Source organism: Carassius carassius, chromosome 1, assembly GCF_963082965.1.
Source record: "Carassius carassius chromosome 1, fCarCar2.1, whole genome shotgun sequence".
NCBI classification, from domain to species: Eukaryota; Metazoa; Chordata; class Actinopteri; order Cypriniformes; family Cyprinidae; genus Carassius; species Carassius carassius.
Window position 1 is genome coordinate 31,286,721 of NC_081755.1, and position 14,152 is coordinate 31,300,872.

General features: G+C 37.4%; 1 protein-coding gene across 1 annotated transcript in view; it reads right to left on the reverse strand.

The window, feature by feature from the left end:
- The window catches only part of LOC132145147 (synaptotagmin-C-like), a 38,333-nt gene that overhangs the window by 21,476 nt on the left and 2,705 nt on the right, over positions 1–14,152 (reverse strand). Inside the window, exons 2-3 of the mRNA XM_059555928.1 lie at positions 9,002–9,365; positions 8,457–8,864 (exon numbers count right to left, since the gene is read on the reverse strand). Of these exons, the coding sequence (XP_059411911.1) occupies positions 8,457–8,604 (148 nt within the window). The 5' untranslated portion in view covers positions 8,605–8,864; positions 9,002–9,365. The remainder of the gene's footprint in view (positions 1–8,456; positions 8,865–9,001; positions 9,366–14,152) is intronic.

Below are 14,152 nucleotides of genomic sequence, written 5' to 3' on the forward strand. Positions count from 1 at the left end.
TCGGTTATGGCACGGTATTTTAATTTTTTTTTAAACGCAACACAGTTCTCAGTTTCCAACTCTAAGTAACAAGCTTGATTGCATAACCTGGGAGGATGAACGCAGAGACATTTGAAAAGAAAAATGTGCAAATGAGGTAGCGTTGGCAGACAGATGCTGAGCTTAGGGAATGACTGGGAGAAACCGAAGGAAGTGCACAGAGAGACAGAGAGAGAGAGAGAGAGAGAGAGAGAGAGAGAGAGAGAGAGAGAGAGAGAGAGAGAGAGGATCAGAAGGAGAAAAAGGAAAGGAGATGGCGCATTGTGCCTGTAAATTACCACCAGCTCTCCCAACATTCACTAGCTCTTATCTGAATACAAAGCCAAGAAAACGATGGATTTATTTCCAAGCAGAAGAAGTGTCAATGCCAATGACAATTTTCACAAAGATGTCCTCTAAACTGTGATTAAGCCTTATGACTCTGTCTCTCACAGAGTATGAGCTTTCAATCATGCAGCCTTTAATAACAATTTCTAAGGGTGTGCACAATTGAGTCACTTGAAAAAATGAGACTTTGGCAACTCGGTTTCAGCACCAGACTGAGTAGAACAGCTACTCTCCAGCAAGCAGGGACAAACAAGTGCCTGCCAATCAAGAAAAACAAAGGGCCTGTCTGTCAGCCTGACTCTCAAGAGCTCTATTCAGATCTCACACCCACATAGTTCCTCCGCTTACCCTGCACTCACATCACTTCCTCAGACACAACACCCACCAGCTCTAAAAGCCCCCAGGGTGGTTCTACCTTGAGCTACTTTGTAATTTCTATTATGCAAGGAGGTTATATCGTATGACTGTCAGCTCGCCCTTTATTTCCCTTTCCGTCATGCCGTCTTTTTCAGTTTTTCTTCCACCATCTTTGCTTCTGCTCCCAACTACTCAGTTGTTTCTCCATGCATGGTTCACACATTAGCAGGTCTCCAAAGAACCAGTCTTGGATGGGCAAAAGTCAGAACTGGCTCCCTTTAATTTAGAATTGTAATTTATTTGGCCACGTCTCACAGGATGTTGTAATTAAATTTTAACTGGAATAAAAGGAGGAGAAATTCTTTGGATTGCAAACAGTCAGAAAACTGAAAAAGATTTTAGTAATCCAACATAAAATGGGAAGGAAGAAAAAAATGTAAAAATCTGAATCATGAGGTTTAGCTCAGCTTTTGAAGCCTTTGGTAAAATTAGAATATTGTGAAAATTGTGTTCTCACAACACCATGCTTCATAATATGAGTGCAGCAAATAATACATTCATTTAGAAATACATATATACATATACACATTGTTAAATAAATTAGGTTATATTCATACAGTGTATATTTATGAATCACATCCATTAAAGTTTTGTTTATATAATATGTGTATACACATTTTATTATGTACAGTATATATAAATACACACACAGGCATGTATATTTTTAAGAAAAATATGTTATGTTTATATATTAAATATATTTATATATAATATCAAATATAAGAATATAAATATATAATTGTGTATACATGTAAATATTTTCAAAATATATGCTGTATGTGTGTGTATATATATATATATATATATATATATATATATATATATATATATATACACACACATAATTAATATACACAGTTCACAAACATATATGATGTAAGCAAAATTTCGGATGCGATTAATCGCGATTAATCATTTGACAGCACTAATATATTTTTGGGCTGTCAGTTTAATGAGTTAACTTAATTATTAATGAAAAATAACGCAGTTAACACACAGGCCCCGTCCCCATACCTGTACGTAATCACATATTTCATACAGTTGACTGTTGACAAACATAATGCAGAGCAACGACTCCATAAATGCAATTATACCCTAAAATTTAAGATATGGGGGGGGGGGTGCTCCTGTCTCATATCTCATATCTTTAAGTGATATCACATGAGCAGCGAGAGCAACGAGTGCCGCTTTTGTCCAAATTTGCACGAGTGCGGATGTGATTAGATACAACAGTTTAGTAAATAAGAAGTTAATATTGTGTTATATTTTAAACATAATATTATGTGTTTTGTTCAATTTTGCCAATGAAAAAATTACCTATAAAGCCACAGCAGAATTGTACGTCTCCAAGCAACACAGCGGTGTTCAGTTTCAGAATGAATCTGCGCTTTGAACGAATCGAGTGAATCAACGATTCAAAGATCCATTTATAGAGAAAGCCATTTACTTCATTCCTGACTGAATCAGCCGTTTGAACGAATCGATTCATAAAGACATTTACAGTCACTTGCTGGTAGTTTTAGTTTATTTTTTACAGTATCATTTAAACCCTCATGTTGTCTCAAACCTGAATGACGTACTTTCTTTGGCACAACATAAAAGAAGGTATTTTGAAGACTTTTGGAAAACAAAGATGTTTTGGTCATTAGTGACTTTCACTGCATGAACAAAAAGTACTGAGATGTTTCTCAAATTATCTTTTTTATCTTTGTTAGACTGTAAATAAAGCCTAAACAGTTAACACAATAATAGCTTTAAATTATCTTTTGGGGGTATTTTCACAGCCAAATTTAGTTTGCGTCTAATTAGATTAATCGCAGCACCCTGTGATTAAATAGATTCAAAATTTTAATTAACTGACAGCCCTATTTTTTTTTTTTACCTATTACGGTAAAATCTGGAAGGATTGTATAAAGCTGCAAATCAAAATCTAGATTTACGACTGTCTTTTACAATTAAAAAATCCATGTCTAAGGTTAAAAATACTTATTGTTACTGTATGCTTGACCACATTAATACCCTTCAGGAATAGTGCACTCATGGGCCATACTATGAGCAAACAATTATGAAATTTGATTTTATATCTGAAACCTTGGCATGCCTGCATATACACACAATCTCTTCTGAAGCGTTAGTGGAAAGACATCATGCCTTCCATCCTCATCTAACCCCACCTTCATCATTTGTCTCCTTTGCTTCTCCTGTGCCCTCCTCCTCCTTTCTCCCCCTCCATCCTACTCCTCTCCTTCCACCCCTCTCATCCTCCCTCTTGCGGTTTTCCTTCTTCCTTTCTCTGTACTTTCTGTCTCTCTTTGGTGAATAATTCATCAGTCTCTGTATGTCATTAATCACTACTTGTTCAAAGATATGATCAGAGAGACAGAGGGAGGAGAGAAGGGACTGATCTGTCAGCTAGAAGAACAAGACGCAGATAGAGAGAGTGAGAAAAAGGTAAATAGGAGGAGAAAACGGAAGACACTGGGACAGGAAAGTAGTTTAGATATATCAATGGAGAAAAGAGGTAAATAGATAGAGGCAGACAGAGGAAGAAAGGACGATTGCTATGAAGCAGTGGTTCTCAATCTGTGATGTGCAGGTCACTGTGTTTGTAAAGGATTAAAAAAAGAATCTTGATAAATAATAGATTTCATTGTAAATTCTAAATACAGCCAGTTTAAATATTTAAAACATAAAAGACAAAATGCACCAACATTAATTAACTAATAATAAACACATAAAAATTATTAATTGTGCTAAAATTGTGATTTCTGTTGTCTCAATTCAATAACATTACTACCTGTCAAATGGTTGATGCACTCTATTAAGGTTCATTAGCTACAAGATGTTAATGAAATGTGAACAATGGCAAAATTATTATGGATTGCTAAAAGAAAAGCTATTTTAAAACAGCCTAAAGTCTCAAAGTTATAAACGGTGAATAATTTATATACTACTTAAAAAATGTAGGCAGCTGTTGTTTCCCCCAAGACCTGGAGTGTTAGGTGTGCCACAATTTTTGTTTTATTGTGGTCGACCAGCTGAAAACATTTGACAACCACAGTGAAAAAGAATGGAGAAAGTCCTAATTATGTTTTATGACATTTCTAGCCTGCCTAGCCTGCAAGCTGGTGATGATCTAAGAATCAACAAGACCACTTTGACAGTTGAAATGAGCAGCTTGAACCAGCAAGACCAGTTAGAAACCACCTAAAACATATACACAGCTTTCTCCTTCCTTCATCACATTGGTTCTCAAACTCTGAAACTTCAGTCGGTGAACAGCAGTAAAACAAAAATTGTTGACCACACGTTACTCCAGGTCTGGGGATAAACAACAGCTAACACCTAGATTTTTAAGTAGTATATATATTATCCTCAGTTTGTGGTCTTGAAACTTGAGGCTGTATTGAAACAGCCCCTCTTTTAGCGACCCATAATTTTGTCACTGTTCATATTTCATTGAAACGAATTGAAGGCTACAGAAGTCAGATGACAGAACTGCTAGCATGTCCCAAAACACGGCTGCCAGTTTTAAGTCGATTTTCCAGCAGGGAGCTGACAGAGAGGAAGAATGAAATGGAAAAAAACAACAACAACAAGGACAAATCAGAGGGAAAAGGGAGATTGAGAAAGGGGGAGGGACCAGGAAGGAGCTAACAGATTAGTGTACATGTTGAAGCAGACACATCGGCTGACTGGTCAAGATAACACATTCACTCCACACGACGAAGGTGAGGAATGAGAGAGATAGCGCCAGAGAGGGGTTAATAAAGTCCGCAAGCGTTCCCCTGTGAGAAAAACAGGCCCGGAAAAAAAGTGGACAGTGATGGAGAGCAAGAGAGTGAGAAGGATGCTGGTGCGGGAGAGGCGGAACTGCAGGAATGAAAGATGTGGAGCCAAACAAACAGACACTGATGGAGAGAGAACTAAACACGAAAGGGGTTTGGGATTAGAAAGGTTAATGTATTGATTTGCTTGCAAAGAAAAAAGACTGTTCGGAAGCAGTATATCTGGGGAGAGAGTTTGATCTACAAACTCTGGGTTGGCAGAACCAGGAGGATCGGCGTTCTGCCCCGTTGCTAAGCTTTCATTTCATCTTGTCTCATAGATTTTTCCACACCATCACCACCTCCTAAAGAGAGATGGGTAGGGTTGCAGCAGCCCATCAGAGTCTTAACTGTGTACTTAATTTGCTTGCATCATTTCTTCTTTAAGCAAGAGCAGCTAGTCTTTTGCCAGCTGTCCATGCAGGAATGTGCATATAAATATGACATTTAGTAAGCCTTCAATTTTGCAAATCAAAGTATTCTTGACTTGAATTTTCTTTGTCTAAACACATTTGTTTTTTGCCTTATAATTGTTTGACAATGATAAATTAAATGTCCCTTAAGTTTTCAAAAAGTTTACAGAGACATGACATACAATAAATACATATTTTATATACGTATTATTACATAATGCATACTGGAATATTTTAAATAAATATTCAAGAAATATATTAAACAGCAAAACATACTATATTAGAATTTAAATTTCTTGCTGAACTATCCCTTTAATAAAAGTATTTTAAAAACCATATTGTCCCTGACCTTTTAAAGATTTTTTCCTGTGCAACACATATTTAGTAGAGAGTCTTTTGCTAAGTATTTTAGCACTCCTTCATGCTACAATTAGACTAAGTTGAAGCTTACGCATGGAACACATCTTTGGTTTTAGTCCATCAGCAAATTTAAGCATTCACACAATTTCATTCTCGCTGTGACTTAACACCCTGTAGTAGGGGAGGAATGAAAGGTGAGAGTCACTTTTGGGTTTTATCCTTAGCGTTCTAATAAATATGCTCTAATATAAAATAGAAAGTGGTAAAATGTCTTTGGATAAAGCCACAAATCCAAATCGAAATGGTCAATCCTGCTTTACAAGTAAGTGGTAACTGGCTGTGGCTTATACAGAGACCCAGGGTTAAAAATGGTCTGTTTCACCTTGTTACACTATGCTTGACGGCATGACTACCTTTCAGCTGTAGTGCACATATGGGCCATACTGTGAGTACAGAAGAGTTTAAAGAGCCTAAGGCAGCTTCCCTCAGTTTCCCACTAATTAATACTATGGTAAGCTGCCCGTCCTGTTCAGCTGTGCATGTCACTATTTTGCAATGCATTCAGCAAAACAACATCATGAACTGTGTTTCCCTTAGCCATATTAGTGCTTTCTAGCCTTTGATCACCAGGTATAGGTGTCAGATGTTTTCTTTAGCAGATGGTTTATATGTCTTTGACTTGAATTGCTCACTTTGCTTACATAAGTGAGAGTCAGACTATCATTCACACAATCGATTCCCTTATCAAGTTACCAGCCACTGACATGTTTTTCATGCCATTTTTATTTGCATTTGGTGCTTGCTGAGTGATAATTTTCCAGTAGGGTTGCACTGCTTGGGAATTTGGTATAGTATCACTATTTATAGTACGTTCTTCCTTGGCCAAATTGCTTGTGTTGTAAGTTGCTTTTGGCTAAAAGCCTCTGCTAAGTGAATAACTGTAAAATGTAAATGTAATTTTGCACACTGCTTCTAACATATCTTTCATGATTCAAAATGCAGGATTCAATCCAGCACCACCCTAATAACTAATGAGCAACATTTAGTAGGGGTAGAACGGTACACAGATGTCGCGGTTCAGTATGTACCTTGGTTCGGGGGTCACGGCTCGATACACTTTCGGTACAAAATGAAAAAAAAAAAACTCTACCGTGCTAGGTTTCTTTGCTTTTCATTTGAGATATATTTGATTTAGTTTACAGATAAACAAGAGAAAAAACAGAGCGACACATAACGTATCCTATATAAGGTGAGTTTCAGTTCATTTTTGTGACACACTTAATTTGTTGGCAGAAAGGAAACTCAAATGGCAGAAAGCAACATTCTATTTGTTTTCTTTATTTTACAAAAGCACTGTTTTCATTGTGAGTCTACACAAATAAAAGCAGATCTTTATACATTGATGCAGTATCAATACGACAATAAGTGTTTAAAGCTGATTCTGCTTGGTATAAGGAAACAGTTGAAGTGATCTTGATGGCACGCACGTGCACACACACACACACAAACACTCACAAAACACATCAGTTCCAGCGTGAGCAGCTCAACTCAACTTTCCAGTCAACTCATTTCAAGTGAGCAACTCACGGCATTCACTGTTCTTCTGTTGGCGGCTGGTTATCAAACAGCGTTGCATTGCTGCGGGTTCCCAATCCAATTCTGGATTGGGGGTGAATTGTCTGTATTCGTTGTAAGGCCTCATGCACCGAACCGAGATGTCTGTACCGTGACGGTTTGGTACGAATACAAGTATTGTTCCACCCCTAACATTTAGTCATTATTTCAAAACCTGTTAATGTAAGCAAATGTCCAGAATTAATTTGAAATGGTTGTATTTATTAGAATAAACATATGCGAAACATCTTAAAAGCATTGTTACATTCAACATTCACCAGGGTTTTGGTTTTGGCATGATTTCACAAATGAAACTGTTTAAAAGAAACGGTTTAAAAGGAAAAAGCTTTTTTGGTTAAAGCTATAGTTCACCAAAAAATTAAAATTCTGACATAATTTATTCACCTTCTTGTCGTTTCAAGCCTGTATTACTTTTTCTTCAGCAGAAGACAAAAACTGTTTTTTAAAGAATATTTAGTTTTTGTCCATATATATAATATTAAATCCCACTGACATTATTTGGACAAAAAAGCAAGGAGACATTATCCATGTTTTTCCATTAGAAATGAAGAAATGAAGACAAACAGGTTTGAAAACAATTAAAGCATTTTCATTTTTGGATAAACTATCCCTTTAAGAAATAAAGATAATGATTATCTTTAACTGACCACCTCCACCATTTGGTTGATTGTTGGGTATTTGGAGACCCTAGGAAGGAAAGCCTACGCAGCTACATTTCTTCTCTGTTTTTTCACAAGGAGCTTAGAGTCATTTCAATTACCTGCGGTTGTGCCATTTCATATTAAAGAGAATGCAAGTCCAATTCCATTTCAATCACTGGCCACTTGGGAATTTAAACAATAATGACTAAATCTGTAAACAGGACAGTCTCACTCTGAACACAGCATCCAGCCATAACACCTGTGGTGGGCATGGCGTGAATACAAATAAAAACGGCCAGGCGCAATTACATGAACCAGGAGCTTTTACCAGTGAGGCTCTTTCCTGGTCTCATGACACAGTGAGGTGGGCAGATGATGAAAATTATCCTTTTAGGCCATTTGTCAGGTGCGAGTCAATATTTTGGTTAGAAGTCAGACATAAATCATAGCAATCCATGCTTTGAATAGGCTTTAAAGTGATACAGTAGTTCAGCCAAAAATGAAAATTCTGTCATCATTTATGACTCGCCCTCCTGTCATTCCAAACCTGTAAGAAACTTCAGAAGACTAAGAATATAAGTCATATGGACCACTTTCATGATGCCTTTTGTAGTTTAAAAGCTCTGGTCCCCATTCATTGCTACTGCATGGACAAGAGAGCTACTGGCACAATGGCTCCTTTTGTGTTCAAAATAAGTCATCAAACTGGTTCGAAAAAAACATGAAGTGAGAAAATGATGACAGAATGCTAATCTTTGGACCAACCATCCTTTCACCAGGTTGTGGTGTGCTCTTACCTGTGTTCAGCTGTCTGTTCGGTCCTCGCATCATGTAGCTGAACTCTTGACAGCTGGCACTCTGGCTCAGGCCTCCAGACCGGAAGCACAGTTCCTCCACCAGCACCAACGCCTTCTTACAAAGGTCGTCTTCCCAGTCCCCCGACATCCTCCAATCTGCATTGCACACCCACCCTGCACTCAACCAATCGCGCCTAGGCTCTCACCGCCCGCACCAACTGGACGGCGCCTGAGCGGAGAGGGTGTGTCTTGTCCACTTTCTGCCGCTTCCAATAACACAGGGTCTCGTTTTGGATTGTGAAGGACAAAGTTTCAACAAGGAGCTGAGAGTTAAATGAAAGCTTTAATGGTTACTAAACCCATTGGAAAGTGTGCCACAATGACTCTTTTAAATAATAACACAGGCTCCTGGGGAGAAAAAAAATGGAGAGAGGGAAAAAGAATAAATGAGAGCAAGGGAGGAGAAGACAATGCATGCATTTATTATGTTAAATCCATCATTGAATTGAATGTGCTTCGCTCGCAAGATGTTTTTGTGCACATACTTGTTATAAAGGATGACAATGACATCCCTGAGTCCTTGTCATGGTGAAGAAGGTTGAAACCAATTCAATTCACATAAATGTTAAGAATTTGCTCAATGGGTAAACAGCGAGACTATATTTAGGGCTGTTGTTCAGAAAGCATAGCCTAGATTTTGTGGGCTATTACTCTCAGTTAAATCATCAGTCAGGGAAGAGGAAAGAGTTTGCAGGCTCAGTCCTTAAAGCAGCATCAGAGCAGGGTTGGATTTGAGATGTATGGTTTATTTCCACTAGGTTTCTCTCTTTGTTTTTCCATCCAAGTTTTACTGTTCATTGTGGTCCATGGCTGTATTTTTGGAATGTTCTACAGAAGCTCTGAAACTACCTGAAAAGAGAGGAAGAGAGGGAGAGTGTGTGTGAGAGAGAGAGAAAATGAGGCTCACGTCATTAAAAAAAGACTGCTGTAAAATTATGGTTAAATTATAAAGGCAACCCGCTGAGCTCACAGAGCTCAATAGCATGCAGAGAAGAACCAATCATTCTGGATATCTGTTTTTTCTCAAAGACAAACAGCTCTCCTTGTAAAGTGCAACTCGGGAACGAGGATGTGGTCAACCACAAAACAAGTTTATCTTGTAAGCTGTTGTTGCATGATACTGTGAAGATTAAAGGTGACATGTAATTTCGGTGCTAAACGAGTAATGTTAATTTGAGCTGCAGGAGGCTCTTGGGCTCAACCAATGGTGTGAGGTTTGGGCGGGGCTATATGTTTAATCAATAATTACAGTGAACTCTTTTCTTTTTTTGTGATTATATTTAGTATCTTTAAGGTTGAACTGAAGTCAGTAATTTCTGCACTACTAGTGTTACAAATGAGAAATAATTCACGTCTTCAGACCATTTGTCTGATTAAATGATAGCCTGGCCCAAAACTCACACCACTGGATGTGCCAATAATATCTGTTTATAAATATTAAACTGAGATTAGTTTTATAATTATTAAACTGCCTCCAAATAAGTACTTCAGACGAAACATACATTACTGTTTAAAAGTTTGGGATCCATACGATTTATGTCTCTTATGCATTCAAAAAGGCTGCAAAAAAGTAATATTGTGAAATAGTATTACAATTTGAAATAGGCCTAACAGTTTCTATTTTAATATATTTTGTAATGCAGTTTAATTGTGTGTGTCACGATCATGGACTTTCTGTTCCTTTAGTGTTTCCCTATTTTGGTCATGTTCTGTTCCTTGTTTTGTTAATTGATTTATCCCCACCTGTTTCCATTCCCCTGATTACTTTGCTTGTGTTTTATAACCCTGTCTGTTTAGTTCCTCCTTGTCTGCTATTGATGTTAATGTAATGTTATATGCTATGTTGGAAGATTTGTGTTGGATGTGCCCTTATTCTCCCGTGAGCATTAAAAGAACTCTTTATATATCTCCCCTTCATCGTGCGCGTTACTCTACATACCTACACATATTACAGTGTGATGGCAAAGCCGAATTTTAGGCAGCCTTTATTTTAAGCCATTATTATTGTTTTTTACTCACACTGAACTTTTGAATGATAGTAAAAAGTATGCTTGCCAAAAAGAAGAGCAATTAATAAATAACTAAATCAAAGAAAGCATTTTTACCATTGTAGTTCGGTAGACACACTTCACCTTTAGGTTAACACTGTCCTAACAGGGTGCAATGCAACAAGATTCTAGTGACAGGCAATTTGTCTGTCCACACCAAATGTGAAAATGGGGCATGACACAACACAATCACACAACACAGAACATTTCTCACACTCAAAGCACACTACAGACGAAGAGCATAGAAGACACTAAGAAAACAAACCTTGTTTTTTCATGCTTGTGAACAGGCAAACTTTGAACCCTCGTGTAGAGGATAAAAGCACTTTATGTTCACATTAAGTAGACCAATATTCACAACATTTTATTACATCAACACCACAGCACTAGACATAGTTCATCAATTTGTAATTCCAAGAAGCTTTTCGTTGATGGAGTAGAATAAAGGTCAGATCTACACTTAGGAGTACAGCTACCAGCACTTTTTTCCATAAAGAGGACTTAAATGCAGTGTTACCATAAACACTGCAGTCATTATTTTTTTTTCTGTCTGGAATTCAATGATCAAAATTTAATGATTTGTGAATGACATAAAAACTAAAATACATGTCACAAATCTGTGTTTTCACAAATCAGACGGCATCGAGGAAAATTGTTGTAGGGATTCATCTGCTGATGGACCGTGTACTGTATGTATAATTTGTCAGTATGAGGTTCTATATCTCTGAGATCTCTCAGTATTCTTCCTTTGTTCTTTGCTCATTCTGTCTCACAAAAGCAGGTCAAAGCTCCACCTTTCATTTCCCTTCTCATTCGCTCCGTGTCTCAGTGTTTCTTTCCACCCCTCATCCCTCTCTGCGTCAGCTAAAACGGTGCGAACCCATGAAGGTGTGCGAATCTATCAATACGCGAATCAATTAAACGATCGCCTGCTTTTATCAGAGAGTTTTTTCAAAGCCAGAAGTCCAATCTGTTTCACTCGAGACGAGACACTTCCTCTTACTGAGCCGATCGTCCATCTATCATTCTGATAGACTATTCTTTTATGCTTTTTAGGTCTGTAAAATGTAATTGATCTTTCATCATAAGGTGGATTGTTTCTCTGCAGCTAGCTGCGTCTTTTCCATCTGTCTCCGATCCATCAATCAGTCAGTCAAAGCCTTAAGTACAGCTATAAGTCATTCGGGCAGGACTCAGGTCAAGATGTTCTCCCACACATTCATTCAAACCTTCCTTTGTAGTTGCCTAATCAGCGTGCCCCAGCGGTCTATCAGTCCAGAGCGTCATCTAAAGGAAACCCAAACAGATTGAGGTCCATTTAACTGTCAATCGCAGATCTTCAGTGAATTGTACAAATGAGCCTCAGATTAGCTCATAAACCACCACAAAAAAAAAACCTCTTGTCTGCTCTCCTCACCGCAGTTCAGCCTATAAATCTCTTAGTTTGACTTAAAAATGCTGCATATCTCAATCTGAAAGATGGCCATCTGGCAGCGAATTACAGTGTCACTGTCCAGAAATGCCAGGTCGATTGAGAGCTAAGTTGGAGAGGAACTGAGAGGGGAGAGCAGGTGAAAGAAACAAGCAATGAAAGAGAAAGCAGGAGCAAGACATAAACTATAAGGCTTGAGAAGAAAAAGAAGTCGGAAGGGCATATAGTGTGTGGCCTTGGAGTCCAGACGGAAAAAGCGTCTTGATGCAAGTGTAAATGTCTAGAGGATGGGCATTAACAAGTGATATGCTGTAATAAAACTACACTGACGCTCTGGGGTATTATGGGCTGTGCATCTGGAAAAAAGTTGGAATAGAATAATGTGGTGGTAAAATCCATGCAAGTGACACCGACATGAAACACGCAGTCAACAGAACATGAAACCAGTCTCAGACATTCCATTGACTGCTGCCCAGGTCTCAATCAATATCTCCAGGAAAAGCAATACCCCACAAAAAGGACCCCAGCAACTTGTATGGTCACTGTCCAATCACACGCAAGCCAGAAAGAATTGCTACAGTCCAATCATGTCATAAAGGCCACAAAATCCCCTGTCCAATCACACACTAGAGATGAAAACCTATAATAAAATGCAATGATTATATGGATATGTACACGGACACAAACAACCAGAAAGGTCAATGTTCAGTGACATCCATCAAAAAAGCCATAATTGCATTGCCATTACATACGAATTCATTTGAAGGCTGCAGCTCTGTTTCATGTCTAGACAATCCACACAACACCCAGACGTCCAATTTCAAGCGGAAACCAGAAAGACTAGATCAGGTCGCTGTGTCATTGAATGACGGACAACAGTAAGCGAATCCAAAGCAGAAGAGATGATTCTCAGATGCACACTTGATGATGACAGAAAATAAAAATAAATAAATTAGTGCTATCAAATGATTAATCGCATCCAAAATAAAAGTTTTTGTTTAAATAATATATGTATGTGTGCTGTGTATATTTATTATGTCTAATATATATATATATATATATATATATATATATATATATATATATATATATATATATATATATATATATACACGCATGAATACATTTAAAAAATATATGTTATGTTTATATATTAAATATATTTATTCATAATATAAATCATATAAATTTAGACATGTAAATATTTTTAAACTGTATGCTGTATGTGTGTATTTTTATATATACATAATAAATATAAACAGAACACATGTATTTTATGCAAAAAAAACTTTTATTTTGTATGCGATTAATCATTAGACAATCATAAAAATCAACAAAAGATTTTAATTAATAAAACAAAAAAACATTTTGGTTCATTCATTTTTAAACATTTTCTAGTAATCAAAAAATAAAACAATAATAAAGTACAAAACTAAAATATGGTTTAGCTTTTTTGTAGATCGCCAATCCTTAATAGTCACCTTTTTTGACAATCCAGCTTTCATTTAAAAGCTAAGTGTCCTCAAAAAATGGCACACAGATCATAATTTCACATTTATATAAATTCTGACATGACTAAAAGCGATGATGTCTGAGTGGATGAATCTTTTAATTTGTAATTAGTCGGTCTATTTCTACCAGTTTGATCCATTCAAGCGGATTTGCAGACGTTTTGGCAGGCATGAGCTAGCGTGACAAATGAGGCCGTCCTATAATACAACGGGTCCTAATAACCTCTAAATGTCTGCAGCCAGCACTCACAAATGTGTGTTGTCATTAGACAAGTTACTGACAATGATAATGTTGCTGACTGTTCGTACATAAGACACCTGGCATTTACTTACATAACTGTCAGGTGTCTTAAGTCGAGATCTGTCAGAAGGGCAGTCCGTCAACACCACACATCAGCAGTAGTCGCTCAGGTCACTGCCTGTTTCTACAACAGAGAGCAGATGGGTCTGAGGTTCTGTCCTTGGCCCTGAGGTGAAATTATTTAAGCCAAAGAAGAATGGTGCAATTCGTTTTGTCCCACAGGCAACGTCCACTGCCCTATTTAAGTTGACTGGTTTGTAGGCTAATGGTTAAGTTGCTGTAAATTCTCCAAAAGATGACAAATCTTAACATGGCTGGAAGCAGGGTCTTCCTTTCTGCTTGCC